Genomic DNA, 16,566 nt, shown 5'->3' on the forward strand with positions numbered 1-16,566 from the left:
TTACCTCAAGATATTTTTAAGTGCAGAAAAAGAGCAGAGTAGAAATGCTGACTCGTGGGTGCTAAGACCATGCATATAGAAGTACATCTCTAAGCATGGAGGAAGTATAACCTGCCCTGAACCTTGCAAGTCCTATAAGGCCAGCGTTATACCTCTGGAAGACATGGATATAGACATTAATTTTTCAAGTTTTCCAAAATAAAACTGAAAAAACAACTTCTCCTTTTTGCAGCTGTGGAGTCTCAGAGTTTTTTCTCTTCCCTGACAAAGGTTGTAATTCTGCTTCTGCTCTTCTGGCTCCTGTGGCTTAAGAAAAACTGCATATGGACTGACCTATGTAATACTGGAGTTATTCCTTGATTTACCACTCATACTGCCTGATTACAAATACATTTAGCTAGCCACCCTTCTTATAGGCATAACTTATCCTTAGTACTTCCTGCTCTTGGTTTTGTCTTTTCCTGTCTCTCACATTAAAAATAAAAGATTAAAGAAGAATTTGATGGAAGACTTAATTTTTAAAACTATATAAAATTGTAAAATTTTATAATGGAAGAAAATAGATGCACTCAAACCAATTATGTAGATAACCCAAGGTCCAGGAAAATTTTTTGCCTATAGTAGAAAAACAAAAAGAGCAGAATCCATATTGAATTGCAAGTCTGTCCTTTAGCATGAGTGTAAAGGAATATCAAAAATGAAAGTTCCTGAAAATTAACATCCTTATCAGATGTCCCTCTTTTGAAAGCCAAAAGCTGAACATTTTGGACTTCTGATGTTTCTCTCACACCAAAGATTCATGCCTCTGGTTATATCATGGGCAGCTTTCTTCTGTTACTTGGAGGTAAACATCCAGAAACAAGTCTCCTATACCATCCTAAAGTCCCCTCCTCACAGCCTGTACATTTTTCATATTTTAAGCCTTGGGGACTTCTCTGAATATTTTAGTGTACCTTATCCTTCTAGACAGTTTAGGAGCAGCTGATCTGCATCATTTAAAACTGTATACCTTATATTAAGGGGTTTAAACTCAAAGCAGAATGTATCAGGCCTTTTACCTCCAAAGAATTAAGACTTAACTAAATAGCTATTTTCGTGAAATTGAAGCCCAGAAGATTTTGTGGGTTGCCTCTAATTGAGCTCTCAGAATAGCTGGGTGTGTATATATCAGGAGCCCTCCTCAGATGGCTTTGTTTTCCTTGATGCACTAGGTGTTGCTTTTCAGGCCAGTAGTAGATTAAAAAAGATGTTTCCTGTTTCTTGGATCTTATTTAATTTTTGAGCATAAACACTGAGGGATTTATAATTCTTTCCTTACCTCTCTCAGCATGGAAAAAGAGGAGTATTGACACATAGCTTCTAAAATTGTTCAGCTATCCGAAGCATTCAGGATTAAAGAGAACTAAACAAGTAAAAGTAGGGAGCAATTGACTGGTCTCATAGACTGACCAGAACAGAAGTCCAGGTCATTGTCCTCTCTAGGTTATATTCAGGGAATCTATCAATATTAGTGCAAGAGACATTAAAATTACATGTAGTCTTATACTGTATTTCTCACAGACTTCCTTATTTGCCCTGGCCTTCTGTCCCCTGGTTGAAGTTCCCCTTTTCTGTTAGGCTGTATAATTTATCCTTATGCTGTTACTGAATTATCTGTAATTAGGTCAGAGCTACATCTCTTTCCCCGAAGAATTGGTTATTTTCTCCTCCCTACCCATTGTTTGCTCTGACCATGAACCTCTGTTAAGATCCCTTTTACACATTCATCTTTTCTCTCACTTTCAGTACTTTCAGCAGTATTCAGCCAAGTTCTACCTCCAGTCACCTTACGGTGATGATTTTGACATAGAAGGTGCTGAATAAATACTATTTACTTTGATTACCACCTCATGTTAACTCATGCACTTAAAGCAATGCATAAAAGTAATTTGGGGCAATTAAATAATGACTCAAGTTAAGGAACTGTCAGAAGGTATTATATACTTATTAGATAGTACTTACAGGTATATGGTGCTTTTGGCTTATAAGACTTCTAGGAAAGAGAAATGACAGAGTTGATCAGGGAAAATGTGTACTGATGTGGGCCTTCAGGGATCAGTACAGTGCTTGCAAAGAGGCATCCAAGCAAAACATTCCATGCAGTAAAGGAATCTCATTAACAAAGGCACAGAGGTGGGAAGCATTATCACTCACAGAGGAAGAAAGCAGTGTATAATCTAATCTGATAAAGACCAGGGAGATAATAAAAGGAGCATAGTGGTTCTCCCACTTTCTGGATACCTGTCTCCCTTCCTGGCCTCCTTGTATGGTATGTTGGGGCCTGGGACTAGTTCTGACTAGTGAATTAAAAGCAACATCACCTCTGGACCAGAGCAATAATTTAAGCATTTAATTGCTGATTTGAGATTCTACAGTCTATTCCTCCTTTTGGCACAGTGACTGGCCACATTCAAGATGATGTCAGCTGTATGAGCCTGTGTTTTTGAGTGACTTAGCAGACCCCTCTTGCCATAGTGTTGATGAGAAATAAAATGCTAGTAATTGATTGTTAACCACAACACATATAACCCTGTCCTGATTGATACAAAGGTGAGTAGCAAACTGAAGTTGGTTAAGGATATCTGGTAGAAATAATAGGGGAAGAGAAGTTTTTAACCACATGTTCTAAAAGCCAAACGTTTTTAAGAAACAAGACTCCCAGGTTTTCAAGTAGAAGATTCCACCAAGGCAGAGAAAAGTAAACTAATGTGTTACACTGGGCATAAAACGCCAATTTCAGAACTTGAGAATGTATTAAACAATCTTGAAAACAATAAGATCTAGACAAAAGGTTGTCACTGGATAAAATAAGCAAATACAATGTTTTCAGTTAGTTACCTCTGTCAACATTTATTAAAATTACCTGAGTTCTGGGGCACCTGGGTGCCTCAGTGGGTTTTAGTGTCTGCCTTTGGCTCAGGTCATGATCCCAGAGTTCTGGAATCAAGCCCCACATCGGGCTTTCTGCTCGGCTGGGAGCCTGCTTTTCCCTTTCCCTCTGCCTACCACTCTGTGCACTTGTGCTCTCTCTCTCTCTCTCGCTCTCTTTCTCTCTCTCTCCGTCAAATAAATAAAATCTTTAAAAAAAAAAAAAAGTTTACCTGAATTCTTGTTTTTTTTTCCTCCATCCTTTCTCTGGTTATAACTTGATTTATTGGTGACTTATGCATTATTTAGTTAATTTGCATTTTTACTTTTTAAAAAAAAAGATATCCAGGATTATATTTCATATTTTCCTGTACTCCTTTTTTTTTTTTTCTTTCCCTCTCATAAACACATTTTCAGGTCACATTGAAGTAGTGAAATTACTTGTGGCACATGGAGCTGAAGTGACATGCAAGGATAAGAAGTCTTACACACCTCTTCATGCAGCAGCCTCTAGTGGAATGATCAGCGTAGTCAAGTACCTTCTGGATCTTGGAGTTGATGTAGGTGTATAGATTGAGCAGTATAAATGAAGGAGGCATTTTATGTGTTTATGATTTCATTGCTGGCAGAAGTTATTTCAAATTTTAAGATAATTTTATACAATAATATTTTTGTCTTTTAATTAGATATTTGTAGTCCTTTCCATAATATATAGTATGCTAATATCTGATCATGTAATTAGTCAAAGTATATTAAGAGGTAAAGAATATTTCAAAGGTAAATGAATGATACAGGTTTTTCTTCTTCATCACTATCCAGGATTAATAGCTCCATTCTAGCTGATCAGACACACTTGGGTTATTTTTCCTAAGTGGCTAGTTTACTGTTAGTCTTATTTGCTCAGTCTAATACTCCCTTTAATTGACTATACCAGTTCACATTACAGGATATTGGCAAGAGCTAGGCAGGAAAACCAGAGGCTTCTTGCCCATCAACTGTAAGTGTTCCTTACTGTATAAATATTTTTGGTTAAGAGAGTTGCTGCTTTATATTTAATTCCTGCATTGAGATAGATAACAATACCTGTCACTTTCACAGGCCATCCTTTAAGCACCTGACTTTTATGCCCCTCTTCGTATATTTACTCTTATTTTAGGTACGTTCTGACAGACTTGTCTGGTTCTTCAAAACAGATTAAAAAGAACAAATTAGGAGAGAGGGTTAGGCTCTGCTGGAGGGAAGACTTTAGATCAACTGCAAAAACAAACCAAAAAATGTACTAGTCTGGTTTGATAAAGAACGCAAGGCAGAATTATAGAGCTAAAGCTTTAAGGATAATATGAAGCACTTTGCCTAAAGCAAACAAGTAGGAACTGAACATGTCGGGATTGTGAGATGTTGCAAAAATCCAAACATACTGTTAGGTAGGGTCTTGTAGAGTGCAAATAAAAGTTTTATTTTTCAGCAGTTCCTCTAGCTCTATTTCATCAGAGTAGCATAATGCCTTACAGTACCCTTGATCTAGATAAATGAGCATCTTGTTTCTGACTGCTGTTTCACGTCCATTCTGATGCAGTTTTTTAAATTTGTGTTACTGACAGTAAAATAACATTTGTAAACTCTAGTGACAGAGAGTTCTTTGGAATAAATGATGAGACTTAGAGCTGTTTACTGACATGTGACCTCTAATTGCATGATTTATTAGTTTCCCAGGGCTTCCATAACAAATTACTATAAAGTGAGAGACTTAAAACAACAAATTTAATCTTTCAAAGTTCTGAAGACTCTGAGGGAGAATCTATTCCATGTTTCCTAGTTTTTAGTGATGAAATGTAGGTACTTTGACTAAAGTTAAGTGTTATTTTTTTACTTTCTTCAATTTCTGTTAACAGGGATTTCAGAAGAGAAAATGTTATATACAGTTGTGATAAGTTGAGGCCAACTTCAGAGTAAGAGCACCTCCAAATAAGGCTGCTCTTACTTCTGATGAATTACAGGATTGGGGCATTAAGTCACTAGAAGGATTAAAAAAATTCACTGAAGGAGCACTGGGTGGTTCATTCAGTTAAGTCTCCAGCTCTTAATTTTGGCTCAGCTCTTGATCTCAGGGTTGTGAGTTCAAGCCCCATATTGTCCCCATGGAGGGCATGGAGCCTACTTAAAAGAAAACAAAAAAACAAAAAAATACCTCACTGACAACTATTATATTCATAGTATATTGTACAAAAAAAGATGTGAATTAAGATCAGCCAAAGGAAGAGACACATACATAGGGCAGTGTCCAGAAGTATTCTAAACAGAAAGCGTTCATTGTTCTCTCCCCATGGAGTTAGGACTCCTTACTCCCCTAACATCAGCGTGTGAAAGTATGCACATAGTATTGCCAAACTGGAAAGCTCATCTGAGCTTTGTTTTCAGAGTTTTTATTGGGGTTCCTTTACATAGGAGTGATTAATTTTTTTATTTTTAAAAAAATTTTTTTAAGATTTTATTTATTTGAGAAAGAGAGTGAGCAAGAGAGAGAGCACATGAGCAGAGGCAGTAGGAGGAGAAGCAGACTCCCCACTGAGCAGGGAGCCTGTTATGGGTCTCAGTCCCAGGACCCTGGGATCATAACCTGAGCCAAGGAAAGATGCTTAACTAACTGAACCATCCAGGCGCGCCATAGGTGTGATTGATTGATCACTTGCCCCCATGGTTGATTTCAGTTTCCAAGTCCAGTGATAACTGAGGGCTCCAAATCCCGCATCCTAAATCACATGGTTGGTTTAGGTGGCATTGTGTATCCTACCCCCCAGAACATTGACTATGGCCAGTCCTACTCTGAGATCCAGTGTAGCCAGCTTCCACCCTAAACGAGGACCCTCCTATTGGATATGCCATAGATTACCTCCCAGAAGACAAGGGTGAGGGCCAGACATCTCTTTAGGCAAAGGTCACATTCTTTATGTAAAGTCATGTAAACTTTAAAGTATTCACCCGTTTTATTTATTAGAAACAGAACTAAAAGAGAAACTTGGCTCAAGAATTATTTCTCAGTATGGAGAGTACATTCATTCTGGTAAAATGTTAACATGTTAAGGCTGGAAAAGATCTAGAGCCCAACTTTGTTGGAAAAATGAAATAGATAGAAAAAGGTGCCACTCAGTTTTTTAAATCCTGACCTTTACTTCGTTACCAACTTTAATCTTTTGTCACTGCAAATGTAAAGGCTGAAAATAGGCATGTTATTCAATATCTCTCAGAATTTTTAGTTTGTGTTCATTTATCATGATTCTTAGAGTTAATTCTTATGACTGTACCTTACTTTGAAGACCTTTAAAAATAGGTTGTTTTCAGGGCATCTGGGTGGCTCAGTGGTTGAAGCCTCTGCCTTTGGCTCAGGTCATGATCTCGGGGTCCTGGGATCGAGTCCTGCATCAGGCTCCCCGCTCAGCTGGGAGCTTGCTTCTCCCCACCCCCCTGCCTGCCTCTCTGCCTACTTGTGATCTTTGTCTGTCAAATAAATAAATACAGTCTTTAAAAAAATATATGATGTTTTCATTTTCCTAAAATTTCACTCTTGGAATCATTCAGTTTTATCATGAAGTAGACATTGCAAGTGTAAATTATATTCCCTGAATGTGAAAAATCTATTTGACACCAAAATGCTGTTGTTAATGTTCATTATTTTAAAAGAACTTTAGCATTGTAAGCCTTATCTGTGTATTTACCCATTTCTCATTCCATTAACTTGCTTACAACCACATCGCTAAAAGAGCTCTCATTCTTGTAGCAAGTAGTAAGACTACTTTAACACTGAGATTTTTTTTCTTCCAATAGATGAATGAACCAAATGCCTATGGAAATACACCTCTTCATGTAGCCTGCTATAATGGACAAGATGTTGTAGTAAATGAACTTATAGACTGTGGTGCTAATGTAAATCAAAAGAATGAGAAAGGATTTACCCCTTTGCACTTTGCTGCTGCATCAACACATGGAGCGTTGTGTTTAGAGCTTCTAGTGGGCAATGGGGCTGACGTCAATATGAAGGTATGAAATAAAATCAGAATCCATACTGTGGTATTTAGGACTTTGCAGTTTAAAATAGTATCAGGGTGCCTGGGTGGCTCAGTGGGTTAAAGCCTCTGCCTTTGGCTCAGGTCATGATCCCAGGGTCCTGGGATGGAGTCCTATATCAGGCTCTCTGTTCCACGGAGAGCCTGCTTCCTCCTTTCTCTCTCTGCCTGCCTCTCTGCCTACTTGTGATCTCTCTCTGTCAAATAAATAAAATCTTTAAAAAAATAAAATAGTATCAGTAACAAATACCATTCAGGAATAAAAAGGAACAAATTATTTATAGACAAAAGAACACAGGTGAATCTTTAAAAAGTCTTATACACACACAAAAAAAGTCTTACACAAGAATATACGTATTAATCCCATTTGTATAAGGTTCTAGAAAAGATGAAATTCCACTTAAATGGGGTTCTAGATTCTGTAGTTGAAAAAAAAAAACAGTTGCCTCTGTGAGGAGGGATTGATGAAAAGTGGGTCTGGTCTAGGAGAACTTTCTGGGGTGATAATAATCTGTATTTTGATAGACCTTGCTTATATGTAAATAAGCATTTGACAAAACTCACAAAGTGGTACATTTAAGATTTGTACACTTCATTGCATGTAAATTTTCGCTTAGGAGGTAACAAACCAAACTGATGTTGAACCCTTGTTAATGATAAGCATACCAAAGTGCTTAGAGATAATATGTAGTCATATCTTCAACTTTTGAAAAACATCAAATAATTAGGTGGATGGCTGGTTGGAGAGATTGATATATGATGATATGTGTATAGTAAAATGTTAGTGATAGAATCCAGCTGGTATGTATATGGCTGTTCATGGTAATCTTTTAACTTTTCTGTTTTGAAGCTCTCTTCAATTTTATAAAAATTAAAAGACCACAGTGTGTTACATATAAGGAATAGTTGTGGATTTTTTTGGTTGCATTCACTTTTAGGAATGGGCATTTGAATTTTAGAAATGACGTGAAAATTCTGGAACCAAAATAAATGTACTTTCTCTGTATAATTTTGTGAAAAAGCACGTGCAGCCACAGTTTTGAACACTAGTTTATAATGTGTAATCATTGTTTTGATTTTTCCAAGATGCTTTCACTGATTGTTTCTATATTTATACATCAGTTCATTCTTAGAGTATTTGCCAGTCTGTATCTTGTGTTATATAGAAAAGAAAACTATAAATAAAATTGAACTGTTTAGGATTAGTAAAAACATTTAACCTTAAAATGTGTTTTCAGAACTTTAATTACTTAAGATTTCAGCTGCTTTTGTGGGTATCATGAGCCAGTCTTCAGATTGGTAAAGAAAGGAGTCCATCTTCTTATATTTCTTAACTTTAGAGAGACCTTTAGTGACACCGCTGACCCTGTCTAATAGCTACAGTAGCAGCAAATGCATCTATAATTAGTCATTGCTCTAAATTTTCCTCTCTCAGCTATAGGAAGAATTTATAGTCATCACACCCAAGGAAGGAATGGGCATGAGGTATCATAAAGAACTCCTGTTATGATTATGTTTAAAATGCCTTTTCTAAGAATATACATTTAAAGCTTCCAGTTCCCAGTCAAATCACCTACTAAAGTTTTTTTAATAGTTTAAATAATTACTAAAAATTTATTGATAATAAATTTGAACTCCTTAGTTAAATTTGAAGAATTCCTGCTGTTTGGATAATCGGGGAGTAGAACAGTATCTAAACTCTTGTGAAGGAGAGACGTTTGTTACTTGTTTCCTTAAAGGCCTAGTAATATTTTTTAATGAAGATTAGATTTTAACATTTTTCAAAACATCATAACCAGTTTTTTTAGTCTCTGAGATCTGTTTATGATCAGGTGACTATAGTTAAATCATTGTTGAGTATCAAATATTAAGTATCACGGCTTACCTATATCATTAGCTGTGATACACCTTTTAGTTTCTATAGTGCTGTCTTTAAGGGGTAAAAATTAGCCTTCTTATGTATTTTATATAGTGCCATTTAGACATGAATATTTAATATAACTTGCTGGTAGATCATTTGATTCATGTGTGAGTGCCTACATAGCTGACTCTAGTAGCTAAATAGATTTGAAGGGAACAAGCCAATGATACTGGTTTAGAAATAGATTTCCTAAAAAGTTGCCTGAATCTTGCTTGGGGATGTATGACATCCCATTTATATGCAGTTGTCCAGTTATCATATAGCCACATTCCTTTGGAACACAGGTCATGATGTTAATGACTTCTAAGGTACCTTCCAGCTCTGAAATTATATAAAAATTATTAATAACTATGTGTTTTCAACCAGTAAGAATATATATTCACTCAAGAATTTATCTTCATTCCTGACACCTATATTTCCTATATTTATCAAATCAGTGCCTGTCAAATTGTTGCTTGATTAAGGAGCTAATAAGGCTTTGACATTTGCCTTACATTTAAAAAAAAAAAATTATAACCCTCATGTTTTCCTTATCAAGTCACCTCTTACTCCCTGCTTCATCTTTTTTCTTTTACATCATTCTCCATTTTGGTGTTTCTGTCCCTGATCAAGTTGTGGATGACTAGGAATTGGAATAAGAATTTAGGCTTGAAATTACTCAATTATTTGTTTATAGGTTTATTAATTGACTGTTTCACAAAGTACTACATAGAGATAAAATGAGTGAAGTTTAAAAAATAATCTAGGTCTGGTTTTTATAACCTTTCTTACTTACTTGAGCCCTACTGCATTGATTGTATCCCTTAAATGCACATCTTTTCCCACTTCACCTTATTCATTCTTAAGAATAAATTTTGGTCAGGTAAAATACCTCAAATAATTTGATTTAAAATTTAAACATAAAAAGTAATGTGTGTGGCTTATTTTTTGTTGCTATTTATGGTCACTTGTGAACCCAACTCTTAGAATTTTGGTGGATCTTTATTTCCTGTTTAAACTTCTAATGTGTTCTAAAATTAAGGTGACTTAAAAAAAAAATCTACCCATTGTCTCCCCAATTCAAAGAGAAATAAATGTGCTCTCCTCCTTATAAATGTCTTAAGATGGACTTTTCATTTGGTAACCTGAATCTTTTGGGGGTTTTTTGTTGGTTTGTTTTAGTATATTTGGAATACTTTTATGATCAGTAAGTATGTAGTAGAAAGTAAAAATGTTAATCCAGTGCCACCTGGAGGACTCCACTTACTAGCTGTGAGACCTGGTTACATTTCTTAACACCTTGGCCTGTAAGATATGGTCAATCGCATATAAGTCATAGGGTTTAAAGACACAAATGACTGATATATATATACAAAGTGTTGTAAAACTGCTTGGAACATAGTGCTTACTATGTATATAAATGTTAGCTATAATTATATTTCACATTTCATCATTTTATGAACTTAAATTTATATTACTGTTTAGTTTTTATTTTTACTTTTTTTATGTCTGTAAGGTAAAAGATTAAAGAATCAAGATATGTTAGGGAACATTTTGAAAAAACATTCCAAACTGGAATCCCATTATTAAAATGCTTTTGTGCTTTTTGTTTTGTTTTTGTTTTGTTTTTTTTCTGGTTGAAAGAATAACTGGTACATAGATGAAAACACCCATATATCATATGGTTGGTTTACAAAAGATTAGTATATTCTGTATAGCAGGACTATGAGGTCCAAGTATTATATCCATTTCCAGTCGAGAAGTGAAGGCCCAAGAAGATAGACAGCTTCTCCTAATTCTTGCTCTGGTAACTGGCAGAACCAGGATTCAGCTCAGGTCTTTCTGACTCCAGAGCCTACCTTATTTGTTTGCTTGGGTTTGTTTTGGTTTGCTTTGCTTTGTTTTCCCTCTTGTGTACACACTGCTTCCAAAGGTTTGAGAATTCTTTGAGATAAATTGCCTATTGCATAGTTTGCTTGAAAAAAATTAATATAAAATTATGGAATCAAACACATTGATAGGTAATTATGTTCATCTAACACTCTAATGACAGAATTTCTTGAGGTCTGCATTATACAGTTTTAGTGTAAACTTAGGACACTTGTTGCATTTCATTTTTAAATATATATACACACAGAAGATAGGCTGAATATTGCTGAGGGATTAGGAATTGCAAAATAGATTCTTTCTTTGTAATGGTCACATTGTATGTTTTGATAAAGCCCTTTAAAATTTCAGAGTTTGTACATTAAATACGCACATACCCAGCCAGTATGATTATATTTTTAAGTAATTTGAGAAAAAAGCTAACAGTATTGATTACAAATAATTATAAACAAATATTAAGTTTTTAAAGTGAATTATAGTGGTTGAAGTTAATTCTGACTTTCACTTTTCCTTGGTTGAGGGAGGGATTCAGCATTTCTTAAAATGAAAGATCTGTAGCAAGATCAAATTTTGGAAAGGTGGGAAACATTCCAGTTGTACCACTACTGACTATGTGACCTTGGTTGAATCATTAATATCCTTGTGCTCCAGTTTTCCCACCTTTGTAACAGGAATGATACTAGGATTACACTGTATACCTACCGTGCAGAGCTTTTGGTAAACTGTAGGCATTGAGGGTTGGTTGTTTTGTTTTGTTTTCTATATTTGTGCTTCATAATATCTGTACTTTAAAAAAAAAAGTTCCTAATTCTGAACAGCTCTTTTACCTCCATAAGTTTGAGCTAAACTTAATGCTTGAATAGTAATTTTACAAGATAAAGATGCAGGAGGATATTCAAAATAAAACTAAGGGTTACATATGACAGATATAACAGTAATTTTAAATCTTTCATATTTGATTATTTCAGAGCAAGGATGGGAAAACCCCACTGCACATGACTGCCCTCCATGGTAGATTCTCCAGATCACAAACCATTATCCAGAGTGGTAAAAAGTATTTCTGTTTGTTTTTTTTCTTAAATGTAGTAAAAACACCCACAAAATGAATGGTATTGAGAAATTATTGTAGCTGTCTATATATTTTTAATATTTGATTTCAGATCTTATGAAGATCAAATAATAAAGAGTATAAAATGCCATATATATGTATCTTTCATAATTTTTCATTTATTTTTGTTTTGTTTCACCTGAATTAGAAATACAATTTCTCTAGCAGTTGGTGTGGGCTTTTTTAAAGCATTGCTAAATAGAAAACTTTGCCTTTCCACCGCAGTTTGTATTTGTATTATACATTAACAAAACTCTGTTGCATTTATCATTTTTCCCCTATTGGGTATTCTGAACTATTTTTAGGACTTTACTTTCAGAACTTGTATTCTTTTGCATTTGAATTAGTACTAGGCAAGCTAAACCTTTAAATAAAAGCTCTTAGGTACATTACTTTAGTGTTTCCCAAGCCATATTCCAAGGAACTGTTTGTTAATAGTCCTCAAGATAATAGTTGTTACGGTTTTGCAAGGAAAAAGTAGTAGTTTTGTGATCAAATAATTCCTGAAGCATTGCCTGCAATTTTGATGATACTTGGCATGTGTGCATTGAAGCTCTGAAATCTTGCTCTAAAGAAATGTATTTAATTTTGTTTTAATATAGTGGTTTCCAAACTTATAGGACCCCAGAACCCTTCATCATTTTAAAATATATTAAAAGCTGAGCACCTGGCTGGCTCAGTGAGTTAAAGCCTCTGCCTTCAGCTCAGGTCATGATCTCAGGGTCCTGGAATCAAGCCCTGCATCAGGTGCTCTGCTTATCTGGGAGCCTGCTTCCCCCTCTCTGCCTCTCTGCCTCCTTGTGATCTCTCTCTCTCTCTCTCTCTCTCTCTCTCTGCCAAGTAAATAAATAAAATCTTAACAAAAAAATAAAATAAAATATATTAAAAGCTTATGCTTAGTTCACAAAATTGTTTTTAAGTGTAAAATCTGTAACCTCAGTGCCTGGTCCATTATATGTCCTATGAGTGAAACCTAGTTAAATCACTATATCCATTAGTTTATGCCTGAATAGAGTTTTATGTTACTTTCTGTGTAATAAATTTGACTTGATCTTAATATAGTCCAGCATCTGATAGTACATTATTTATTGCAGGAGCTGTAATTGACTGTGAGGATAAGAATGGAAACACCCCTTTGCACATAGCAGCAAGGTACGGCCATGAGCTGCTAATCAACACTCTTATTACAAGTGGTGCTGACACTGCAAAGTAAGTACTTAACCACAGTGTTGATAGCTGTGCTGAAAGGGAAACACAGATGGAAGTGAATTGCTGTGTTCTAGAGATTTCAAGTAGAAGTATGGATCTTTGTGCCCAATATGGTGCTAATTGCTTGAGCTTTTACCTATTTGTATGGATGATATGCTAGAATAGATACTTAATGTGATTTCTTTGGTAAGCCAGCATAGTGCATTTTTTTTTTACCCCAGTGAATTCTAGATTATGAATAATGCACAGTTTAGTCAGAGCTTTTCATTGTTGTGATCTATTTATTTTTAATCTAAAAGTAAATAAAAGACCTAAAAGTATTTATGTACTGAATGCTTTTCTTTTTCATTCAGATAATATTATCTGTAGATTTTTTTGCCCCCCCCCCCCCCCCCCCCCCGCGCTTTGGTCAAAACAACACATTTGTCTATTTTATATATTGAAGTTTCTCTTTAAAGGTTTTTTTGGAAAGATGGATTCTCTTGCATGCTATGTAGAAGTAAACACCCTACTTAAATTGATGCTTATCATTCTTAGGTGTGTCTTTATATTTTTATTACATCTTATTACATTTATTACATATATTCATTAACATGTTTTAAACCTTCTTTTAAGCTTTCTGTAAATGTGATGGAACTCTACACAGTTTTGCAGTCTCTGATTTAGCCATGTAGAAAATTTGGACTTTCTTTCATAATCTCTACAAATAACCTGTAGTTCATCCATTTTATAAAATGTAATTATTATATAAAGGTTTCATAGTTTATTCATTCTACTTATTTGCAAATTTAAGTTGCTTCCAATTTTACAAAAATTACTACAGTGAGCATTCTTGAACATTTTGTGTTGTGGTAATGATTCTCACTGGCAAAGCAAAAGAATGAATTTCATACTCTAGGCAAGTGTCCAGAGACAATTTTGGTTGTCATATTTTGGGAGGAGGGTGTTACTGGCATCTGGTTTGGATAGAGCTCGGGGTACCTCTGAACATCCTGTATGCACAGGGAAGCTGCCCCTCCCCAGCCACCAACAAAGTCCTTCATGGCAATAGTACTAAGGTTGAAAAATTCTACTTCTGGAGGAAAATTGCTGGATAATAAATAAGCTATGCCCGCCTTCAGCCTTTTGCCAAATTGCTCTTTAAAATATTAAAGGGTTGGACTCATCTAATTATCTTTCCACTTTAACTAGTTTCTTTGTAATTTATTTAAATGATTGTGTTATTCTTGATTGTAATGAGGTTACTATCCTACTTACACTTCAGGCGTGGCATACATGGAATGTTCCCCCTCCATTTGGCAGCCTTAAGTGGTTTTTCAGATTGCTGCAGAAAACTTCTTTCTTCTGGTAAGTGGAACCATTGTAGACGGAGTTTTTTTTTTTTTGTTTCCCCAAAGCCCTCCATATTTCAGTACAGTCTCCTTATCCTGCTTTTCCAAAATTACTTGTAGATATGTACAAGTGTGAATCATTTCTTAAACTCTCTTAGAAGATGTTGGGTCTTTTTTAACTTAAAAAAAAAAAAAAAAAAAAAGAAGATTCAGTTTTATCTTTAAATCTGGGAAAAGTTTTATTTTTCCAGTATTTCCTTCTGTTAGCTGGGGAATGGGATATGGAGTATTTCTAGAGTAGTTTCTATTCATTGAATGGTAGTTTTCTTGGATCATCTCCATATGTCTAGAAACAGAATATCTTCATTTGCATGCTTCCTTTTTAGGAGCTGGTAGCCATGCTATAGTATCTTCCAGGTTTGTGAAATTATTTATACCATATCTAATTACTGTGTTATAATAACATAATCATAGTCTGTTTGAAACAAAACAGGATCTATAGCTTTCTACAAATATTCTAAAACTGTGGTTCTTATTAAATGCATAGAATTACTGAGTATATATAATTCAATTGATTTTAAATGATAATCTTTCTCGGTGTTAAAAAAGTTGAACACATTTTGCATATTAATACTCAAGATTGCTGAAAAAATTATGGGAAAGTTTTGGTGAAAATTAACATACTCTGTGAGACAGTCACTTCTGAGTTTTTCTTAGTGTTTTTTTTTTTTTTAAGTTATTTCTGCTTTAAGTTTTTAAAAGTATGTGTATGTCCACAAGTATTCACAAACCCATTTGTCTATGAAAGAGAAGTCTAAAATTTCTCCTCAGTGTTAGTAATAATCCACAGGTAGCAAAGCACCTGTGGCTTCTTTTAAAAACAGTTTTTTGTTTGTTTGTTTGTTTTTTAAGATTTTTATTTATTTGAGAGAGGAAGAGAGCACAAGTGGCAGGGAGGGGCAGAGGGAGAAACAGACTCCCTGCTAAGTAGGGAACCTGACACAGGTTCCATCCCAGGACCCCAAGATCATGACCTAAGCTAAAGGCAGATGCTTAACCAACTGAGTCACCTAGGCACCCCTAAAAACATAATTCACATAACATGCAATTCACCCATTTAAAGCATATAGTTCAGTGTCTATTAGTATATTCAGAGGTATGTGTCCATCATTACAGTTGTTTTTTTCTTTTTTTTAAGATCTTATATATTTGAGAGAGAGAGTGTGCGCAGCGCAGGGGCGGGGGGAGGTGGCAGAGGGACAAGCAGACTCCCTGCTCAGCGGGGAGCCACACACAGAGTTTGATCCTAGGACCCTGAGATCATGACCTGAGCCGAAGTCAGATGCTTAACCCAACTGAACCATCCATGCACCCCTATAGTCAGTTTTAGAACATTCTCATCCTCTTGTTAGCAGTCAGTCCTCATTTCCTCCCTCACCTCTCTAAGCAACCATTACTCTGCTTTCAGTCTCTAAATTTTTCTGTTCTGGAAAGTTCATAGAAATGGAATCACCCAAGATGTGGTCTTTTCTTTCACTTAGCCAAGTGTTCTCAAGGATCATTCATATTATAACATGTATCAGTACTTCACTTCTTTTTATTGTTGAATAATATTCCGTTATATCCTATGGTTTTTAAACAAGTTCTCCAGCACTTATCCTAAAGCTAGTCTCAGTCCTTTAGAGGCAGTTTTTTTGGCAATATTATATATTATTACCTACTTTCAATAATTTTGTGCCTATTTGTAATTCAGTTTTGTTTGAGATTGGGGGTCATATGATACATGACATTTCTTGACATAGTACTTTAATATGAAATAACTTACCTATGATACTATGTAAGATGTATTCATTCTTACAGGATTTGATATAGATACCCCAGATGATTTTGGAAGGACCTGTCTACACGCAGCTGCAGCTGGAGGGTATGTTAACAAAATTTTTACTTTTTTAAGAAGAAGGTAGCTGGTCATGTCAGTTTTTCTCTTATTTTTGTTTCTCTTTAATAGTTCTGGGCTGTGTCAAAATGGAAAACAAACCATAAAAGGAATGGTTTGGGAGAAGAAAGTCCAGAGTAGTAGAAATTACTTTTTCTAAACCCTCTTCCATCTAAGTCATAAATTATGAGTGGGAAGAGAGATGGAACAAAACTGTAAAAGGATAC

At 35.1% G+C, this 16,566-nt stretch overlaps 1 protein-coding gene across 2 annotated transcripts in view; it reads left to right on the top strand.

The window, feature by feature from the left end:
• LOC111155016 (ankyrin repeat domain 28) overlaps positions 1 to 16,566 on the top strand; it is a 123,643-nt gene that overhangs the window by 71,121 nt on the left and 35,956 nt on the right. For both annotated transcript variants that reach the window (XM_022515010.1, XM_022515011.1), the window contains exons 7-12: positions 3,325 to 3,467; positions 6,730 to 6,942; positions 11,724 to 11,802; positions 12,958 to 13,072; positions 14,337 to 14,419; positions 16,264 to 16,327. In XM_022515010.1, coding sequence (XP_022370718.1) covers positions 3,325 to 3,467; positions 6,730 to 6,942; positions 11,724 to 11,802; positions 12,958 to 13,072; positions 14,337 to 14,419; positions 16,264 to 16,327 — 697 coding nt within the window. The remainder of the gene's footprint in view (positions 1 to 3,324; positions 3,468 to 6,729; positions 6,943 to 11,723; positions 11,803 to 12,957; positions 13,073 to 14,336; positions 14,420 to 16,263; positions 16,328 to 16,566) is intronic.

This window comes from Enhydra lutris, unplaced genomic scaffold, assembly GCF_002288905.1.
Source record: "Enhydra lutris kenyoni isolate GAN:26980312 unplaced genomic scaffold, ASM228890v2 scaffoldscaffold39, whole genome shotgun sequence".
NCBI lineage: Eukaryota > Metazoa > Chordata > Mammalia > Carnivora > Mustelidae > Enhydra > Enhydra lutris.